The sequence below is a fragment of the Etheostoma spectabile genome, chromosome 8 (assembly GCF_008692095.1).
Source record: "Etheostoma spectabile isolate EspeVRDwgs_2016 chromosome 8, UIUC_Espe_1.0, whole genome shotgun sequence".
NCBI classification, from domain to species: Eukaryota; Metazoa; Chordata; class Actinopteri; order Perciformes; family Percidae; genus Etheostoma; species Etheostoma spectabile.
Genome location: NC_045740.1, coordinates 12225317 through 12245223, shown reverse-complemented (window position 1 = coordinate 12245223; position 19907 = coordinate 12225317). Strand labels below are relative to the sequence as shown.

Genomic DNA, 19907 nt, shown 5'->3' with positions numbered 1-19907 from the left:
TAAATGTGCAAGAGTTATCCTGGAATGATTGATGTTCACGTTTTTTTCTTTTTTTTTTCTTTTTCAGTTGGCTTAGTCGAGATTGCATTTGTACTACAACCACTTGAAGTGACAAAAGATGGACATTTCAATCATTGATCTATTTTTTAGCAAAGCTACATTTCACTTCCCTGCTTTTTCGCTAACTGGTTTGCAGCACGTGGTGTTATGGTGTTACAACTCACTTGGACAGGTTGGAGGTGGGCCTTGTGCTGTCAGCCTATAATAGCGGTTAGTTGATTGCTTATGAAAATAACTGTACGGATCAGCCTTTTACCAAACTATTTGTAATTGTATTTGCATGGACAGAAATACAAATATGTACATTTTCTTTTGGAATATATTTAACTTTTCTCCTGTGTAAGTGTGTGTGAATTTGTGTGAAAAAAACACAGGACTAATCCTAAATAAATAAGGCTGGGTTGGCTGCCAAATATCGTAGACTGTTGCAACGTGCATGGTAATCACCTCTGCATGCCATTTGAGCTAGAAAAGAAGAAAATGTGCAAATCACACACAATAGATATTTTCCAATTATTTCATTAAATGCATGAGGTATGCCTAGGCTAAATATTGTTTTGATAGTGACATTATAAAATGATTGCTATGACTCATACAGTATGAAGGCTACAGTAGCCTGACTAACTAACATCATCAACCTCCCTGCAAAACTCACCACAGGTTTGTAGGTCTTTTTTCCTCAAGTTGGCCCTTACAAAACCCAAAAGCTGACCCTCCGACAAACTACATGCAATACTGTGACCCGATTTAAAGGGATTTCCACCCTGTTCTCATCCTTGAAAAAAGCCATCATTAAAATAACTGTTAATATATTTTTTGGGTGTTGTCCGGATTTTTGTCTTAATTTGCCTCTTTGACCACTTTGTTTACCAAAAAATGTCTTATTCAGGGTCTGGTTGCACCCTGCCAACCAAGCTAGTGCTAGCATTAGCAGGTACTTTTAGGCAAAGTATTCAACCAGTTATGGGTACTGCTGAACATGCAGATAAGCAGCAACAGTGCCCTGACGTCCGTGTTTACCTGCTGGCAAAACTCCACCAGATGATTCTCTTCAGCTCTCTCTTTAAAATTGGCAAGTTTCCTTCTTTGGCTTAGTGCAGCACCATTAAACCGTAGGTGACATTGGCTTAGCCGTGTCATCTTCCCCAGCTCCAAACCCTTGTCCAAATATGGGCATGTCCGGTTTGAAATAACCAAGATGGCAATGGCCAAATGCCAAACTCAAGGCTTCAAAACTGTGACCCACACACCAATGGGTGACGTCACCATCCAGAATTGTTTACAGTCTATGTTGTGAGCATGTTGGTATCCATTAGCATTTAGCTCAGAACACCACTGTGGGGCTGTGGACTCTTCTTTCTGTGAGCTGCCAAGTAGACTTACCAAACAAGTGGGGGCTCTCTGAGATGGAGAATTCATCGCTGGGTGGGATTTGCAGAGGTCCCACCACATTGATGTCGGGGCACCACTCATTCATTCAGGATGGTCGTCGGGCACCAACTCAGATAACACAGGTTGGACTGAGTAGTGGTAGTGGTAGGTCTTTGTTTACTTCTGTAACAAGCGTAAAAATAATGTAATTGGTAAAGCATTGAGAAAAACCTTTGGACACCTTTATAGGTCCGCAGGATCCTCTGAAACGTGCATTGCAATGTAATTAAACATCAGCCTCGGAGTCTCTGCATTAACACAACTGACAGGTCTTCTCTCCCACACATGGATAAGATGTTAAGTAACTGCATGCAGGGAGGTGGAGGATGAAGGTCAGGCAACAACAAGGCCTTCCCAAGAGCATGTCATGGAAAGAATATTTTCTTTCTACCTTTTGTCAGAATAGTAGTTTTTTTCCCTGTCACATTACATATTTAAACGCACATACGTTAGGGCTCAGGATGTATCACAAGATCCTTGTTTTCTTATGTAATATCATTTTGCGAAACATTAGTTATGCAAGCCTTCAGTCTTAGTTAGCCATAGTAAAACCTGAACTGTAATATGTAGCTTAAGGTACAAGGTCAATAACAGACATATTTTTAAACTTGTCCACAACATGGGAACATGTAAAATATTATTTATAGACTTCACCTGCCACATTTTTTTAATTAACTCAGTATAATTTCCCTTGAGATCCAAAAGCAACCCACAAGGATTCGGAAACCTCCAGTCCAATCTAACAACCCACACAACAGCCAAACATACCTCAGACACAGTAGCACGCCGCAGGCTCATAAGAAGTCACCTGCTCAGCAGAGAACATGAAATATGTTCAGACTCAATCTCATAGTTCTTACCTTTTCCCAGTCAGTTAATGTTAAATTCCTGTCCGCTAACTTTCCTCTTTTTCAGCCTTGTTTCTGATATCCATGCCGTGAGCTACGGCTCAATCAATATTTACTCATGAACATTAAGCTGCTTGTGTCTGGGCTCCAGTGAGAGCATGTGTGACTAGTTGAGGTCAGGGAGAAATGGATGGTGGTTATTAATTAAACTGTCCATTCCTGTCCATGTCATCCTGCCTCCAAAAAAATCCCTCTTTATCTCACCAAGACAAGAGGCTGCCTCATGAATTCTACAGCAGACCAGAAATCCCCCCCACACACAAACATCACACATTGAATATGGATCCTGTCATTAGCAAACAGCTGGTGTTACTTTTGTTATGTTTTCTTTGACTGAAAACAGAACATCAGGGTGTCTTCTCTTCCCTGCAACAGTTAGGACAGGAAGAAATTAAGATTATTATAAAAATTATCTGAAAGCAGGCCGTGGCAATCATTGCCATCCGTCCTTGAACTAATCGAAGCCATTTCATCATGTCACTGCAATGTGCAATACCAGTCTGCACCACTTTTCTTTATAACGGCACTTTCATACCATTGCTGTTGTCAATGCGACTCTAAAATGGACTCACACACAGGAAATCAAGTCATTCTCATCTTTATATTCCTTAATTTGTCCAAAAACCCAATGATTTAATCATTAACGGGTTGTTGCTACATCCAAAGAGGCCCTTCTGAGTCAACAGACTCTCTCTGAAATAAACAAAACCTTTGCCATTGGCTGCTGGCTGTTTTGTGGACTATCTGATCTGTGTTTGCGAGCATTTGGGGAATGAGCTGGCTGCGATGGCCTCGGGAAAAAGAACGGACACAACTCTACTGATCACATTTATGATTTACACATACAGCAGTCAAAGCTCAAGTTTTGATGAGGCTTATATACACCAGTTATAATTTAATACCTTTCTTTTTATGATGAGAACTAGAACAGATATTGTGGTGTTCACCTTGTTTTTGTTTCAGTTTTTTTTTTACAATCAAATTTCTTTTTTATTTAAGCAAAAGTGCAAAACATTGGTCCAGATGACAATGTACAGAAAAGCACACTACCCATACCAAAGAAGGCACAGTGCACCTCCTCCACAATCCCTCCCTGCGACCAAATGTTTCCACACCAAAATAAAGAAAGGAAATACAGGAAGGAGAGAGACACAAAAAAAACACAATAGCAAGAACGATGTCTGCAGCTCGAGGATGAGATGGTTTCCAACAGGTTACAATCATTCTCTCGGCCGCCGTAAGTCCAGCAAAAACAGCTGGAGGCCTGACAGATCATTCAGAATCAAAACATTGACAGTAACAGGTACAGTATCATTAATCAGGGCAGATGTTTTGGATGCAATATTGTTCCAGAACTGACCAACAGGAGAGCACGCCCAGTTCATGTGAAGATATGTATCTTGAGCTTTTATTGGGCAGAAAGTGCATAAAGGGCTGTTAGTTATTTTCATGAGGGGCAATTTCACTGAGGTGAGAAATGTCCTTTGAATGAAATTGTAGTGAATCTGCTGATGGTCTGGATTGCGTGATACTTCTGGAGCGTTAGACCATACATCTTGCCAGTCAAGATCGACACTCAGGCCCGGGCGATCACGAGCCCAGATCCTCTTCATAGGAAGGGCAGTGCAGCCAGATATCACTAAGAGCTGATAAAGCCAAGATACCATACCACAGGTTTTTGGCTGCATAGTAAATAACTTCTGGATAGGATGGATGGGCAAAGGCCTCTGCCAAGGGACACCGTACGCTAGATCTTAAATGAAGGTAAAAGAAAAAAGAGGAACGTGGTAGATTGAATGCGTTTTGTAAGTCAGAAAAAAATAACAAGCCAACCTTGCAAAAAAATTCTTTTAGACAATGAACCCCCCTCTGCTCCCATTGTGGTGCTGTTATAGGTCTCCCACCAATCAGGAGAGCTGTATTATTGAATATTGGAGAAAAAGTGTGCCAGTTACAAGCTATACGGCAATATGTTTCTGCCAATCTGCCAAGTTGATGTAAGATGAGAGACAATGGGGCCAAAGCGTAGCTGGCAGTTTGTTAGAGACACTGGCAAAAAGGTTCTGTCATACCTTGGTGTTTTGCTATTCATTCCAGACAGACCGTATTCTGAGTGATGTACACATGAAATAACAGAAACACTCCCTGGAAAGTGACAAAATCACTCACATGTTCCTCTGGACTAAGAGCAATGTGCGGACGTCCAGCAAGAAAGTCTACAACCTTGAACCTTTTCATCAGTGTGTGTGAGGGAACCATCATAAACTCTTCACTGATCAACAAATGCACACAAAGCATCACTTTTAAGTGTTAAACATTTGTATATTTCACAATATAAGGATTCCATATGACATATTTTAAAGTGTCAGTATAGAAGCAAACTGACACTGGTGACAAATATCCTTTCCAGTAATTATCTTCTTCTGGTGAAAGTGAAGCAAAAGGATAAAGACAGATAAGACAGAGGATGTTTACCACAGTTTGATGGAAAACAGAGCAGTCGTTGGAATATTTAAAAATGTCTAAATTGAGCTCACTAACATAAACAGGCAATAATAAGGATAGCCTGCCCTATTCTAAGCAGTTACAGATGAGAGTCTATTGTATAAAGGACACATTGTGTATTTTTAAAGGCTTCATGTTAATTATTTAATGAAAAAAAGAGTTGGAAAAAGCTGAACTATACTATAGAGGGAAAGTGTTACTGTGCTACTTTCTCTCATCCTTTATTTCTTTCTTTTTAGTCATACTAGCAGCACAGCTCTAAGAATGACAGTGTTGGTTGGTCCACCACTGGGATCCAGAACAAAATATCCCAACAACTTTTGGATAGATTGTCGTGACATTCATGGTCCCCAGAGGATGATGACTTTGGTTATCCCCTGGCTTGTCTTCTGATGTCACCAGCAGGTTAACACTTCTGGTTTTGAGATAAATCTCTTGACTGAAATTAAATCCAGAGATTCATGTTTGTCTCAGGATCAATTGAAATTATATTTGAGATTCTCTAATTGTTCAACGTCACTTAAAAATGTCAATTCATCCAATACTTGTTTGTGAACAAATACCTGTACATCTACACTGTAATTCCCAAAAGCCTCAGCTCTCAGTTGCTTGGTGCTAATTAGCAAATGTTAGCAAGCTAAAAACTAAGATGGTGAACATGGTAAACATAATACCTGCTAAACATCAGCATGTTTGCATTGTCATTATGATCATATTGACATGCAACCGTTTTTTAAGCATTTAGGTCAAAGCACTGTTGCGCCAAACTCAGTCTTGTCTTCCATTACACACAATTTGCAATCTGATGATTCATTTTTTTTTAAACTTCTCTGAAACACAAAGTAACATGAATATCAAATACCCTCATATGAAGTACTCAGTCATTTAGAACCTCCCCAAGATGTTATGTCTCTAAACAATTAATACAGAATAGAAATGTAGTTTATTACATCTCCAGTGTATTCAGGTAAAGTCATCAAATCATATCAATGCTCTCTCAAACAATATATTTCATTTACTGTACAAAACCAATTCTCTCTCGTTTAGCATTAATGATGAACAGTGAGTGTAAATGTCCTATACCATTTTATAATTAATCATTACATTATCTTTTAGGAATAAAGCGGGTCTCCATGTATCAAACATTGAGAAATTGCAAAACAGAAACACCAGGGGAATTAATAGAGTTACACTAAATGCTTCAGCACTAAACTCACCTTCATTACGTCCCATAATGAGCTCAGAGAAATATAAATAATGAAGCTGATATAATGCTGGAAGAAGTGCAATACAAATGGATGGTAAACTGCTCAAAAAAAGGAGAGGGAGCCAAGCGTTGACAGCGTGCCGTCGTTCAGCAACAGCAAATACATACAAGCAAAAAAAGAAAAAAAAACAGTACGGTTTAACATTGCTGTCAAACCCATTATTACAATCCAGAAGCACATCTTTTTTTCACGTTGCATAGCCGACACAAAACATTTCAAGAACTGTTCACGTGGTTCAGCTACATAAAGTTCAGTTTGCTTGCACAGACGGAGTACGATCAACACAGGTTGCAGGAAAAGTATAGTCAGGTTCAAAAGTTGATATGTGTTTCTGATGTTCTTTTAACACAGCATTAGTTCATTAATGTGGGTCTGTAGTTGACTTTCTATTATACTAAGCATAGGCTACTAGTCTGTAGTATGTGTCAGTGTGGATTCAATTTCTTGTTTGATTTCGGATTATACCGTGTAATTGTAGATGTCTTTCTTTCTTATTTTTGTCCCAATGGGTTCATTATAAACATTATATTTGATTTTACCATTTTCCCTTTTTTGTTGCATTTTACTAGTTTTTATTTTTATTTTTATTTTTACAGTACATCACAGTTAAACTGGAGTATTGACCAAACATGAAAAACAGCCATCTTGAGGTAAAAATAATGCTGCTGCTCCCGTTCCTTCTCCGATGTTTCTGACATTTCCTCAGCTGTGAAATCAAACCTTCAGCTTCGACTAGACTTGAGGGATTTGGAAGTCCTTTGCCCCACAGGGTGTCTTACTGGTACCGGTCCTGGTAATCTCCGTTACTAAAATGTTCCTCCTCCTCTTGCATGGTCACCCCTCTCTTTTTTTTCCAGCCCCGTTTTCCACCAGATGAATTGTCTGTGGTTCCGTAACTCTTTTTGGGAGCCACTGTGTTCTCCTTGTTGAGCTCTGACTCTTCAGCCAGCTCGTCCTCATCAATAATGCCACATTTATCCTCGCTGGTGCTCTCAGGGTCAGCCCAGTCCTGCTGCTCTCCCGAGGCAAAGATAGCGTAGAAGATGACCCCTGTGTAATGCACCATGGACGCAATAATAAAGACATGTTGCCACTCCAGACGAGTCTGTGAGAAGATGAATAGAGTCATGAATTTCCTGTCCAAAGCAGATTTATTGATCTTTTGATTATGTACCACTGAGGTAATGCTGTAAATCCACTGCTTTACTCATGACATGGGAAAAACTACAACTTGAATGTGTGTAATGCATTTTACAGGGCTATAAATTATTAACAACAGCTACCGAAAACATTACCTACAGGGATTCTGTGTTTGACCAAAAAAATAAAACTGATATGACAACCTCAGTGAAGGACACTGTGGGTTTTCTGTTATGTGTCATACACTTCTAATTAAAAATAAAAGAATTTAGCTACATCACCAAAAGCCTCCAGGTGGCTTTCTGATATTATGATGTTTCTAACATTAGAAAAAATCAAATTCTCCCTCAGAGGATCATCCAGAAAATTTTACAAAACTTGGGACCCTTTACTGGCTTACTTTGAAGAACTTACTGCTCTTCCCTCTTCATAACTGCTGGGGACATAGGGATGGAGGAGCAAAATGACTACATTATACATTACCAGGAGTAACAAAAGAAAGGTGCTTTTTGTCTAATATTTCAAATTGTATATTTGTTTACTTTGTTTTTATTTTTTTATTTTTTTATTTATTATTTTTTATTTTATTTTATCGGCATAAGGGTTTGTTGTGGTTGGGACGGGGTTAATAGAAGGGTGCCTTGTTACAATTGACATTGTAATGTTGCACCGTACACTGTACCTTCTCTAAAACAATAAAAAATATTTGTAAAAAAAAAATAAAAGAGTTTTAACAGAATAGGAGATCGAAGGAATCAAGTAATCTTCAGTTACAGTCAAGATAAGAGCAAAAATATAAGTTTAACAACAACTAATCAATGTACTGTACGTCTGTTAATATATGTACAAAACAGTTACTGTTACAAATCAACTTGTTATACCTTGTTTTTAGTCAGGGCTCCAACAATCAGAGGACAAACCATTCCGGATAGTGTCCCCACCCCGTTAGAAATGCCCATCAGGATGCTGGCATAGCGAGGAGCAATGTCCAAATGATTGACATTAAAACCTGACGACAAAGCACACACACACATTCGATTAAGTAAAAAATAACACAATTACAAAATAAATATATTTTAAAAGAACATGGTTTAGATCCACACACAGTTTAGATTTTTGGTTGCCTTGAGAACACTCTATAAAATATTCAAAGGAAAAGTAGTACCACATTTCAGTTTTTAGACAACATAGAGAAAAAGGTACAGAAGAAAACGAACAACATCCCTTTCGTTTGAGTGATTTCAACTGACTCAAATTTCAAACCAAACCTTCCTGCTTTAGGTTTAGAATATAGCTAGTCTACAGCTCTGTGTCAGTGCTGGAGTAAAGTCTGGCTACACCTTGCCAATGCCCTGGCTGGTTTGTATTTCTTTAAAAAACAATCACAAACAGCCGGAACGCCGCTAAGCCCTGGAAGCGGCTACGGCCCCCTTGCAAAAGACATAGCAGAGATTGGGGACAGACCTCTGTTGAGCCAGACTGGTATATACTGTAGCTAAAGTAAAAGTCTTGCATTTCAGGTAAAACACAAATGTTTCTTTAGTGCAGATGTTGTAATACCTGAGATGGCGAATCCACTGAACCCGACAGCCAGAACTAAGAAGGAGATGGCGACCCCTCGAGTGTGAGAAAACCCAACCACCAACAGTAGAGTGGCTTCCATACCAAATCCTGTGAAAATACAGGACCAAAGAATGTCATTAGCCAAGGATCTGTAAGAAATGAATCAAGTCATCGTCCTGCTCAATACATGAATCATCCCTACAGGACTCCTTTGAAACTGAAACGTATTATTGTTTGTATATTACACTGCACTAGCGCACTTGTAAAAAAAAAAAGATTAAATGTACAGAAAATATGACTTAATCTTCTTAAATCTGTATTGATATGGCTTCTTTTTTTCAACACCAGTACCAGCTGAAAGCTAGCTAACAGTCACACTAGTAATGCAAGAATGGTTGAAAATCATTATTGGGCATTGTATTACAGTAAAATCATAGAGTCTCTTAGTTTTTAAATATACAGTAAAGATTTAAAAAAATGACAAAACGCATTGCTTCTAGTTTACCACGACATACCTCCACAGTTCATGAGTTTCCTCACATTTGTGGTAGACATGATTTTGTTACTGCGTAAGAAGTCAGCCAGCTGTCCTCCAATAGGAACTACAATTGTCATCACCATGTGGGGGACAGCGGACAGGAGCCCTACCTGTTGGGAGATCATACATTCAGGAATCCATGATGTGTCTCAGTCCTATGATGGCATATCATGTCTTTATGGATATCATAGTTAGTTGAATAGCTATAGTGAAACTGTGAGGTTACCTTGCTGATGGGAAAACCAAAGACTTCCTCAAAATACGCCGGCTGGCTGATAAGGAGCAGGTAGAAGGTCCAGCTGCGGCAAAAGTTGGCCACGATGATGGCATAGACGGGCATGGAGGTAAAAAAACGGCGCCACGGAGTCTTGAATTTCTGTAATTGGATAGCAAAAGTTATTGTATGCAGTTTATACTGTGTGTGTGTGTGTGTGTGTGTGTGTGTGTGTGTGTGTGTGTGTGTGTGTGTGTGTGTGTCAGGACTTTTGTGAAATGATAAAAATTGCACTGTGATACCCTGAAACTGGCAGCATATTCCATAAACAAACCTCAGTCACACTCAGTTGGCGCATTGTTTCACCAATGGTGGTCTCGATGTACGTCCTCTCCTCCTCGGTGATTGTGGGATGTTCAGCAGGACTTCCATATGCCAGCAGGAGCCACATGATATACCATATGATCCCAAAAACACCTTTTTTGGGAAATGACACCAACAAAAAATGAAAATTGTGGGCTTTTTAAGCGGCAGGGCAGACTAATTAAAACTAGCTCTGACCACAAGAATTTTCATTATTAAAATGAAATGACCAAGGTATGAGTCACAGAGCCCAGACAGGAAAATGCTAATTCACATCAATAAATCACGAGATCATATCAGAGCATATCCACAGTAGATTTTGATTAAAACACAGTTGGCAAAGTATGAATTTAGTGTCAGTGTTAATCATTTTAATCAAACTCTAAAGCAATTCAGATAACGCTTATGTGCAAAGCACACGAAGTACAACTGCCACAACGCGTTGCATGTCTAAACTGACACCTAGAGTATACAATGACTCAACACTATGTGTGGTGTGTGTGTGTGTGTGTGTGTGTGTGTGTGTGTGTGTGTGTGTGTGTGTATATATATATAAATAAATAGTTTGACAATTTGGGTGATAGTATTATTATCCTATTTGCTTTCTTGCCAAGAGTTAGCTGTGAAGATCCACACATACAGTATGTTACATGCCTGCGTGATAAACATTAAGCTACTGCCAACTGCCTGTTGATTTAGATTAGGACAAAAACTGCAAAAAATCTGTCCGGGTCTGTCCAAGGTTAAATAAATTATTCTGTAAAACACACTGATTGACATTTCATATGTATTTTGTATAAACGACAAACAATTGTGAAAGTGGAAAAATGCAAATTGTTGATATACGTTGGGTTACGTGCTAAACTATTTCTTGGCCAGTGGCAGTAGCTTCCTGGAGCCTCAGCTGTTTTCACCGTTTCCAGGCTTCCTGCTAAGTAGCCGATCGGTTTCTGGCTGCAGTTACACATTAATCTTCCCATCAAATTCTCTGCAATATCTTTATCTTTACATGAACATGTACACGTTCAGGTTGTTTTCAAGAGAGTGTCCGAAATGTTTGTTGTGATCATATGTGTGTAATGTTCATTTAAACAGCAGTCTTACCATAAATATAGAAGACCGAAGACCATCCAACATACTGAACGAGCACTCCAGCTAAAGGCATGGCGATCACTGCTCCTGCGTAGGATCCTGGGAACAGTAATTTGTTTAATTTCAAGGTAGGATTATACCAGCAGTAACATTGGATCTTAGTAATAAATAACTAAAGTATTAAAATATGCTTATATTTCCTTTTGACAAGTTTTAACATTTTACAATAGAAATACATTATTTCACAGTGCAACAGCCTTCAAATGCACTCAAAACTACACTGTATAGTGAAAATGTGTCTGAATAAAGACAAACACATCAAAGAACACATTTGTTTCATTGAATAAATGCTGAGTCGTTGGCACTGTCGAGACAGACAGGGTGTTTTAATGTGTTTTCTATTATCAGACAGATTCATGAACACTGTTGTTTTGAATAGAGCAGGGAGCATGAGAGTGCTTTTGGACCATAATGTGACGCTTCATTTAGTGGAATAGAGGGAGAAGCTCCTTCTGAGTCAAGAGGGTTTTGATGCGTGGGTTGTCATGGTACCAGTTAAAAGTGAAATATGGTTATTTTAATTTCAGGACAAAACAAAATGAACTCCCTCATGTCCATTTGCTGACCAGCCCCACTGTGACTTATACGGGTGTGTAGACTGGTTTGTAAAAGGTAAAAGCTTTGTGTTGTGGTGCATTTTTGAGCATTCATTGAGTTTTTTGAGAGGAAATTTTTAAGAGGAAATTAGAGACATCCCTCACCACAGAATGAAGTTGTGGCCAGTCGACTCCGTTCAAGAGGTGGCGCCCATTTGGACCACATCCCATGACATGCTGGGTAGGTGACACCCTTGCAGAGACATGGTGTGGAAGATGTCAAAGGTCAAAGATAACCTATGATCTGACTGCTTTCAAATAATATTTCAACATTCTGGCAAACACACTTATTTTGCTTTCTTGCTTAGATGTTTGTACGATAAATATGAAGCTACTGAACGGAGCCGGTTAGATTTTGCACAAAAGACTGGAAACAGCTGCTCTGGCTCCTCCAACAATCACTAATACAACTTGGTTTTTACAAAGATGGGTCTTTAGGTAGCAAGTCTCGTCAGAGTTTTCACAAATCTAGGGTTACCATCTAGACACAACCCATTCAGACAGAGCCAGGCTAGCTATTTTCCACTATTTCCAGTCTTTATGCTAATCTAAGCTAACTGGTGTTAGCTTCATGGACAGGGAAGACGTAAAAGGATCTTCTCTTCTAAGTCTCAACAGTAAATCAAATAGACACATTTTCTAAAACAATGTAGAATTATTATTTTTTTACTGTAAGCCAATCATTTTCACTGTTTTACCGCCATGTTTTTTTCTTACCTCCACTAAGCCCTGCAGGATGCGAACAAATATGACACAACCGTAGTGCACCCTTGCTGCTGATGGGATGAACATGTTCAGCAGTGATGTCAGGAAAATGGCAGCCCCAAACACCCTGTAGAAATACTGGAGTGTCATTATATTTCTCCACCCATGGCTTAAACTAGGTTCCTAATTGCATACTTACTTTTAGTATGTCTTTCAGCTGCCCGTACAAAATTACATACTGTTGCAAGCAGTATTCATAAAATTAGGACATACAACTTTGTCATAAAATTGCGCCCTTAAACTTTGACTTTCTTGCTCTTATATCCCTTAGAGACCTCTGTCAATCAGGCTGTCATCAGTCTGTGCTCTCTTGGAAGCTCAGTCGATGTGACATATCTTCCACTGCAGAGGATTGTGGGTCAGAATAGCCAGAAAAGCATGCTGATTTGCATACTAAATAACTAAATGTGACTGGATACAATTGGACATTCTGGTGTTTTTGGTTATACTGAAATGTTCTATATATTAGAATATTAAATACTTTTCTTGAATACTAAATAGTATGGTAGTATGGGTATTATAACGCAAGTTACCATTGCAAAGCTAAGTTTTATTTCTTTGCTAGCCAATCAGAGCAGGCTGGGATTTTTCGGGAGGGGGGGTAGGGGGGCTTAAAGAGACATGCATTTAAATGGATCATTTCATTGTTTTTAACGTTTACGCACGTTTCAGTAGAAACCCAAGTACAAACTCGAAAATGAGCACATATGTCCCCTTTAAAGTTATTGGGAAAATATTGCATTGTTAAAATACTCTACATTACCAATACACTTTCAATTAATTAATTTCAATGTCTTGGTGATGTAACCAATTGTACTAGTCAGTGCACAGCTTGTTAGCTGAACATGTGAAATGTATCCTCCAGTCAACATGAGAGGAAAGTCTGTAAAAATAAATCAATAATGATATTTACTTGATGGAGTACAATGAAGCAGACATTTCCTATTTCCTATTACCAAATTAAACAATTATTTCAATGAAAAAGCCATAGAAATAATTAGGAAATCATAACGTTGACTTATATTGTTGTATTTGTCTGGTAAAAAGACAACACATGCTACATAGTGTCTAAAGGTGACCGTAGACGTCTAATAATGGCAGGCAGTATCTCCAAATATCTCACGGTCAAAGCATCTCAGTCAGCCTTATTACGAGACAGATCTCGCGCCTCTGCCTTTCATGCGCTGAGATAAAGACATCCCATTCAATCGGCAACTTTCTGCTTCATCACCACGGTGGCGCTTAGCTCCCATCTCTTTTCTCCTTCACCCCATCCCCCCTTCCTTCTCTTTTTTCCAAAACAGTGTGTAAGTGACACTTGTAATATTCCAGTGGCTGGTGTTTCAGAAAGAAATCAGAGGCAGGATCTTTCATTATTAACTCTGTCAGTGGCGTGTCCTCTTTTCCTGTGAAGCTTTTATTACAGGACTGCTATCTGCTCCATCGGCACCGCTCACCACACCGTACAGCTTTAACCCTTTAACCACGCAGACTCTCCCCAAACCTTCATCCTGTTTTAGTCTTTCCTGTGATCCTTTTAACTTACATGGCTGCAGTGAGCACGACCTCACTATCAATTCGTGGAAAAACATCAACAAAAACATAATATGTCTATTATGTCATTTGTTGGCACGCCTCACATGTCCCATCAATAGTTTCTATCTCATGGGCAACCAGCCATGGGCAACAGCGTTAGGACTAATGAGTAGTTTTGTCATTGGTTAATCCTCTGGTTTATAATATATCAGAGAAAGGTAAAGAGTGGCTTTCACAAAGCCTCATCATCTATAATGACATAAAAACCAAGATTACAGCGTTACAGTGGAACTGCTGATTGTCATGAAGTGCATGTCACCTGTTCGCAAACAGCTTGTTGGAGATGAAACCACCGGGGATTTGAGTGACAATGTAGCCCCAGAAGAAGGAGCCGTGGATCAGCCCCACTGTCTCTGGGTCCCAGTTAAACTGAGCTTTCTGGAGAGGGTGAAACAAAACAAAACAGATGCACGCTAAAATCTGGAAATAACCCCCATTTACCACGAAAGTGCATTCTGTATGATCTACCTAGCTACTTCACAGATACGTCCCTAAAAGAGTTGATAAAAAAAAAAAAAAATGGTTAAACTGCAATTTAGTTTGCTTCTGTAAGGTCAGACTTCTTCTGGCCAACAAAAGAAAGACGCACATTACACAAAGTCCTACAATGTCAATAAGCCAGGGGTCCTGTCGGATTTGATCCAGCTACCTGAAGCACAGGAGTCCCATTGATATAGACCGTGTTGTTGTTCACCATCTCCACAATGGCCACACCGAGGTTGCAACGGATGCCAAAGGAGATGCAGAAGCCCAGGCCGCTGAGGATGGCTAGGATGTAGCGCTTGGGCAGACCGCCACAGCTGCAGTCCAGTAGTGGAGCAGGTCGTGGTGCTGATGCCACCGGACGCCCATCCTCTGTCAGTTCAATGGTGTCCTCTTCTTCTACATTACTACCATCTATTTTCCTAAGATGCAAATAGCAGGAAAATAAATTACAGTAAGAGCATGTGACCATCAGCAGTACAAGTCAGTTGTTGTTTTTTTTAGCTTGAAATAAAAAAAAATGTTTGTCCTCATCCATTTTCTTCCCTCTCTGTTTTTTTTTTTTCAACCTCAATATTTTCAAATGTACCAAAAATCTGTGATTCTTTTATCCGGTTCCTCATAGGTGCGACACACACCACACCTGTCCCACCAGAATCCTTCTCTGTCTCTGTTCCCCGGCTCACATGAACTGCTTTCATCTGCCTGCAGAAGATCTACACTGCAGTTCTCTTTCAGCGAGACACAAATTAAGCAGAACCTGGGATCAACATTTCATATCAAGCACTCACATCTGCCCTTTTGTTGAATTCAGTGTTTGAAAAATCATTACTGTCTTTAGTTGTAACAACAGGTGAGTCCATTATATCATCTATTACGAAATAAAACACAGTAGGCATGATTCTTTGAAAGAATAGTTAGGTGTCTGTCCCAACGTATAAGCAGCTGTATATAAAATTCTCTGACCTCTTTGTGTATGATTACAATACAAAGACCAACTTAACAACATGTCATGTCCTTTCAGTGTTAATGTACTGCGTGTGGTCACAAGATGACATGTTAAAAAACAACTAGCATGGTTAAAGGTCCATGCCTAGTCACTTCACATGTTTACTTTGAAAATATGTCGTAACTTCTCTATTGGTGCATTAAAGTGACTATAAGTAACTTTTACATGTTTCTGAAACTGTGTAATGTTCCATCTGATGATCACAAATGCCCAAACAAGGCTAACAGTAAAAAGAAGGCTATTTTTTATATAGTTTTTACTAATTCTTCCGCCTGCGTCCAATTTTTCCTGCAATGCCACAAAATATTTAAGGCAGGCAGAAAACGCTACAGAGCACACATTCTGAAGGGTCATAGAGTTTGGTGGAACACCAGAAAAGCCTGTGTTATTGTATCCAGCCAGGTAAAAGGAAGCAGGAGATTTCTTTATATAGGCCTAATTGCATTATTATTTTATTTTAGGTGTTATCTGTTGTAGTTGTGGCTGACACTGGAACAGGGCCATCAATTAAATGAAGAACTAAAAGCTAAAAGGGAAAGCAAAAGACGACAGGCGAAATCAAGTCAATCTCGGTCGGGCTTTCAACAGATGGAGGCAATTACAAGACTGTAAATGATTCAAAAACGTCCCAGAATTGTCCCTCCGGTATGTAAAATGTCTATTTCATTCATAAATTAACTTTACAATGCACAATGTGGTTGCATGTCAGTAGCCGACAGTAAATGACATCCCTTTTCCATTTAGGTTTTCAAGTATTGCGTTTATTTGTCCTTTTTTTTATATATTTGGCATAAAATGTCAAATAGGCTATGTGTGTTTAGGGTAGCGGAACGTCCTGATCTAAGAAATTGAACAAATTGAACAAATTATTAATGGAGTTATACAGATTATATTGTTGACACTTTGACATAAAAAACTGGCTCTGTTGGTTCTTCAAAACTAGTTTAAAATCCATCTGAACTGCTTTTATCTGCCTCCATACACACACACATATATATACATATATATATACATAAATATATATATATACATATATATATATATATATATAAATGACTGCACATTCAAAATGCACACACAAAATTAGTTTTCCAGGAAATTGCCTACTTAGTCCTTTGTCTTTTAAAATGACAAAAATCTTACTTCAGAATGGGGGCACACAAAAACCACACACACATCTCTCTGTGAAATATGTATCAGAAATTAAATATGTATTGATGTCTTAGAATATAATCTGTGATCACATCACTGGCATTGCCTGGCAAGCACAAGAATCAAATATTTATTTATCGTCAGGATCTCTGAGAACACGCTGCTCGCTTCCAGGCTCTCCACATCTCCTCTGACAGTGGATGTTTTCATTTGTAGTTATGGTAATGTAATACATGGACATGTACAATATGTGAATTATGAGTGAAGTGCTTATTCCATGCAGTCCAACAACATCTAAAAAAAAACATTGAGTGTGGATCAAACACCCTACACACGCAGTCTTCCTGTCTCCTTCCCAACATTCTTTATACAAACCCTCTCACCTTTGCAGTTTTCCTAGGGAGTCCCCCACTGTGCTTTTCACTTCCTCCTTCCCAGGCTTAAGCACCTGTTCCTTCAAACCTGCCAACCCACTAAAAGGCATTTTTGTGTCTCTGTTTCCTCTCCCCCGTTGAAAACAGTGTCTTGAAACCTCACCAATACACTCTGTTCTGACAAAGAGAAAAGAATCCACTAGAAGCGGTTCATCATCCTTTCTGAGCTTGTGGCACCGGGGGTTGGCTCCACCTTTGAGTGGCGCCACGGGTCCCTCTGAGGAAAGACGGACTTTTTCTCTCCACTTTTCTCTGGGGTGAGGACTCAGTGGAGAAGTAGAGGTGAGGATGATGTTAAAGTATTCCTCAATGTCCAAAGTACCATGCAGCCAGAGCTTCTGGAACTTGTTTCATCCTTTACAGGTCCACTTTAGAGAAATAGTGATAAATAAGGAAGGAAGGAAGGAGATTAAATGAAAGTGTAGAATCCAGGTTTTAATCTCTAGACATTGCGAGCCACCTTGTGTCTGCAGCTGATCTGAATGAACCGCTTAGATCTCTCCATCTCATAACACATTTATTTCTGGTGAGGAGGGGCAGGTGTACTGGTTTTTCAAAACCCAACCCCCTCGCTTTGCGCACCACCATCATCATCATCATCATCATCATCATCATCATCATTTCCCCCAGCACCACCCCTTCAGCTAGTTAGGTTCATCTGATAGCAGCCTGAAGAGTTAAATATGCATGAGCTTCACAAGTTGCATTGAGGAGAGACGGGGACAAACTGGACTGCTGTGGTGTAAAATGGGAGCAGGTGAAACCTAAGTAGGGCTGCATGATATAAGGAAAATATCTAATTGCGATTATTTTTGACTGATATTGCGACTGCAATTGACAATATTGGAGGGAATTGTCGTTTTTGTATCATTATACTTGTTTATATTGAAAATGATTACATTGAAAGAAATAAAAATTATTTTAGTGTGATTTTTTTTCCAAGGATCTGTACCAAAGGATACGATTTGTAGGACAGGGCATCTCTGCAGCACCACAAAACTGAATTCAGAATGGTTTGACATATTTTGCCATTAACAAAAATTGCACCCCCCTGCAATTTGGATCTTGCACTAGTCCATATTGCAATTTTGATCCAATTGCGATTAATTGTGCAGCCCTAAACCTAAGACAGAGCCATCAGGTTCCAGGTTTACATTCTCGCAAATTTGAAATTTCTGCATTTCTAACAGAGAGACAGGAATCACAACTGCGGTCATGAAACTGTATTGTTTATGGACTTAGCAAGAATACCATATCTCATATTTGACACTGATGAGTATTTCCCTGAAATGCTCATTTTGCCAATAGGGAGAAATTTCTTTCTTTCAAGATGATCAAATGTGCAGCCTTTCAGTGATAATTTCAAATTTAAACAGTTGACTGGATGGTGTGGCATGAGACCTTAGAGTCTAATTTAGGGATGGGTTGTTGCAAAGCAACTGCTCAGGGTGATACTGGTCCTCCAGCTGTTTATGCACTCCATAAAGAAACCGAGAGCTTGATACCCAATAAATCTTTCAATAAATAAGGTCCTTTGTACCAGAAATACCACAGCTCCATTACAGGAAACAAAATGGAACTGCCTTCAGAAAATACATGTATACTTGATTTACATAGATTTTTTATGAGGTGTATTACAGTAAGCGGTCTTTAGAACAGTGTTCGGGTTAAGAAAATGAATACAATTGAGAAAATATCAAATCAGCCAGCAAGACCTTTAATGCTTCAATGACATTTATTTTAATTAAGATTGTGAATAACAGTGGAGTGATGATTACATGGCAGACTAACAAAAAGTCACACGCATTACAATGGCAAACAAAACAAGAAACAATGTAACCAAACACTCCCAGATGTAACTCAGCTAAATATTCAACTTGTCAGTCTTGTGGAATACGTAAAAATTCACCTAAACCACAATAATGCAATTAGTGAATTTGGCAAACAGTTGGTTTAAAGTATTCTGTGGACTTGTGATGCACCATTTTTCTGAGTGTAATATCTGGATGTGAAGGCAAGGACGTTTTGTCCCTACGTCTTTCAATTTCAGAGTAAGCCGTGCCTACCATCTAGTGTTTGAAAGAAGAAGTCACATGTAATAATTCTACAGACATACAATCAATACACTGTACATAATTATGTTGTCCACCCACTGTGGAACTAAAACTAACTTGAGAAATTCCTTGACTTTGGGGTGGAAGAGAAGGGCTTTTCTCCGGGGGAACAGCACCGGCACATCTGTGTTTAGTCAGTGGGAGACTGAGGACTCACTTGACCTCAGGGTGACGCAGGGGATGCTAAGAACAAGATGTACCCTCCCCCTATGACCAGACATGACTGACAACTTTAAGGTATAATATGTAACTTTTAAGCATTTAAATGTCTACAAATGTTTATGTTATCTATTTTGTTGAGTTACGCATTGACAATATCCACAATGTTTAAACATTAAAAAACAAACAAAAACCATGGCTAAACGGTTCAAGGAAAGAAGTTATACCTCTAAATCTATTCAGACAACGTGCTAACACCACCTCTCGCTCTGATCTCGTATCTAATACTCAAGAGACACTGGCGTGTGGCTTAAGCAGAATAATCTTTATTTAATAATCACCTTCCCACCCCTTTTCTCATTTAGGATAGCAACTACATTTTAAAATACGATCATGTACAAAAATATGACTCAACACAACACCCCATGGCCGACAAAATTTATAAAATGTAAGTCAA

The 19907-nt window shown here is 39.1% G+C and overlaps 2 protein-coding genes across 4 annotated transcripts in view; both read right to left on the bottom strand.

Annotated features, from left to right (window-relative positions):
• The window catches only part of nr1h4 (nuclear receptor subfamily 1, group H, member 4), a 28750-nt gene extending 26181 nt beyond the window's left edge, over positions 1-2569 (bottom strand). For 2 of the 3 annotated variants that reach the window (XM_032522846.1, XM_032522847.1), the window contains exons 1-2: positions 2352-2569; positions 1444-1614 (exon numbers count right to left, since the gene is read on the bottom strand). In XM_032522846.1, the coding sequence (XP_032378737.1) occupies positions 1444-1537 (94 nt within the window). In that variant the 5' untranslated portion in view covers positions 1538-1614; positions 2352-2569. The remainder of the gene's footprint in view (positions 1-1443; positions 1615-2351) is intronic. The other variant, XM_032522848.1, reaches the window with a different exon arrangement.
• Positions 2570-6021: 3452 nt separating this feature from the next.
• Positions 6022-17227, bottom strand: slc17a8 (solute carrier family 17 member 8). Its single transcript, XM_032522845.1, has 12 exons — positions 17127-17227; positions 14749-15004; positions 14359-14477; positions 12456-12570; positions 11844-11931; positions 11095-11181; positions 9962-10104; positions 9640-9789; positions 9391-9523; positions 8873-8983; positions 8194-8321; positions 6022-7277 (listed from the first exon to the last, which is right to left on the bottom strand). Exons 1-12 carry the CDS (start codon positions 17225-17227, stop codon positions 6948-6950), a joined length of 1761 nt encoding a protein of 586 aa, XP_032378736.1. The 3' UTR covers positions 6022-6947.
• Positions 17228-19907: the final 2680 nt, after the last annotated feature.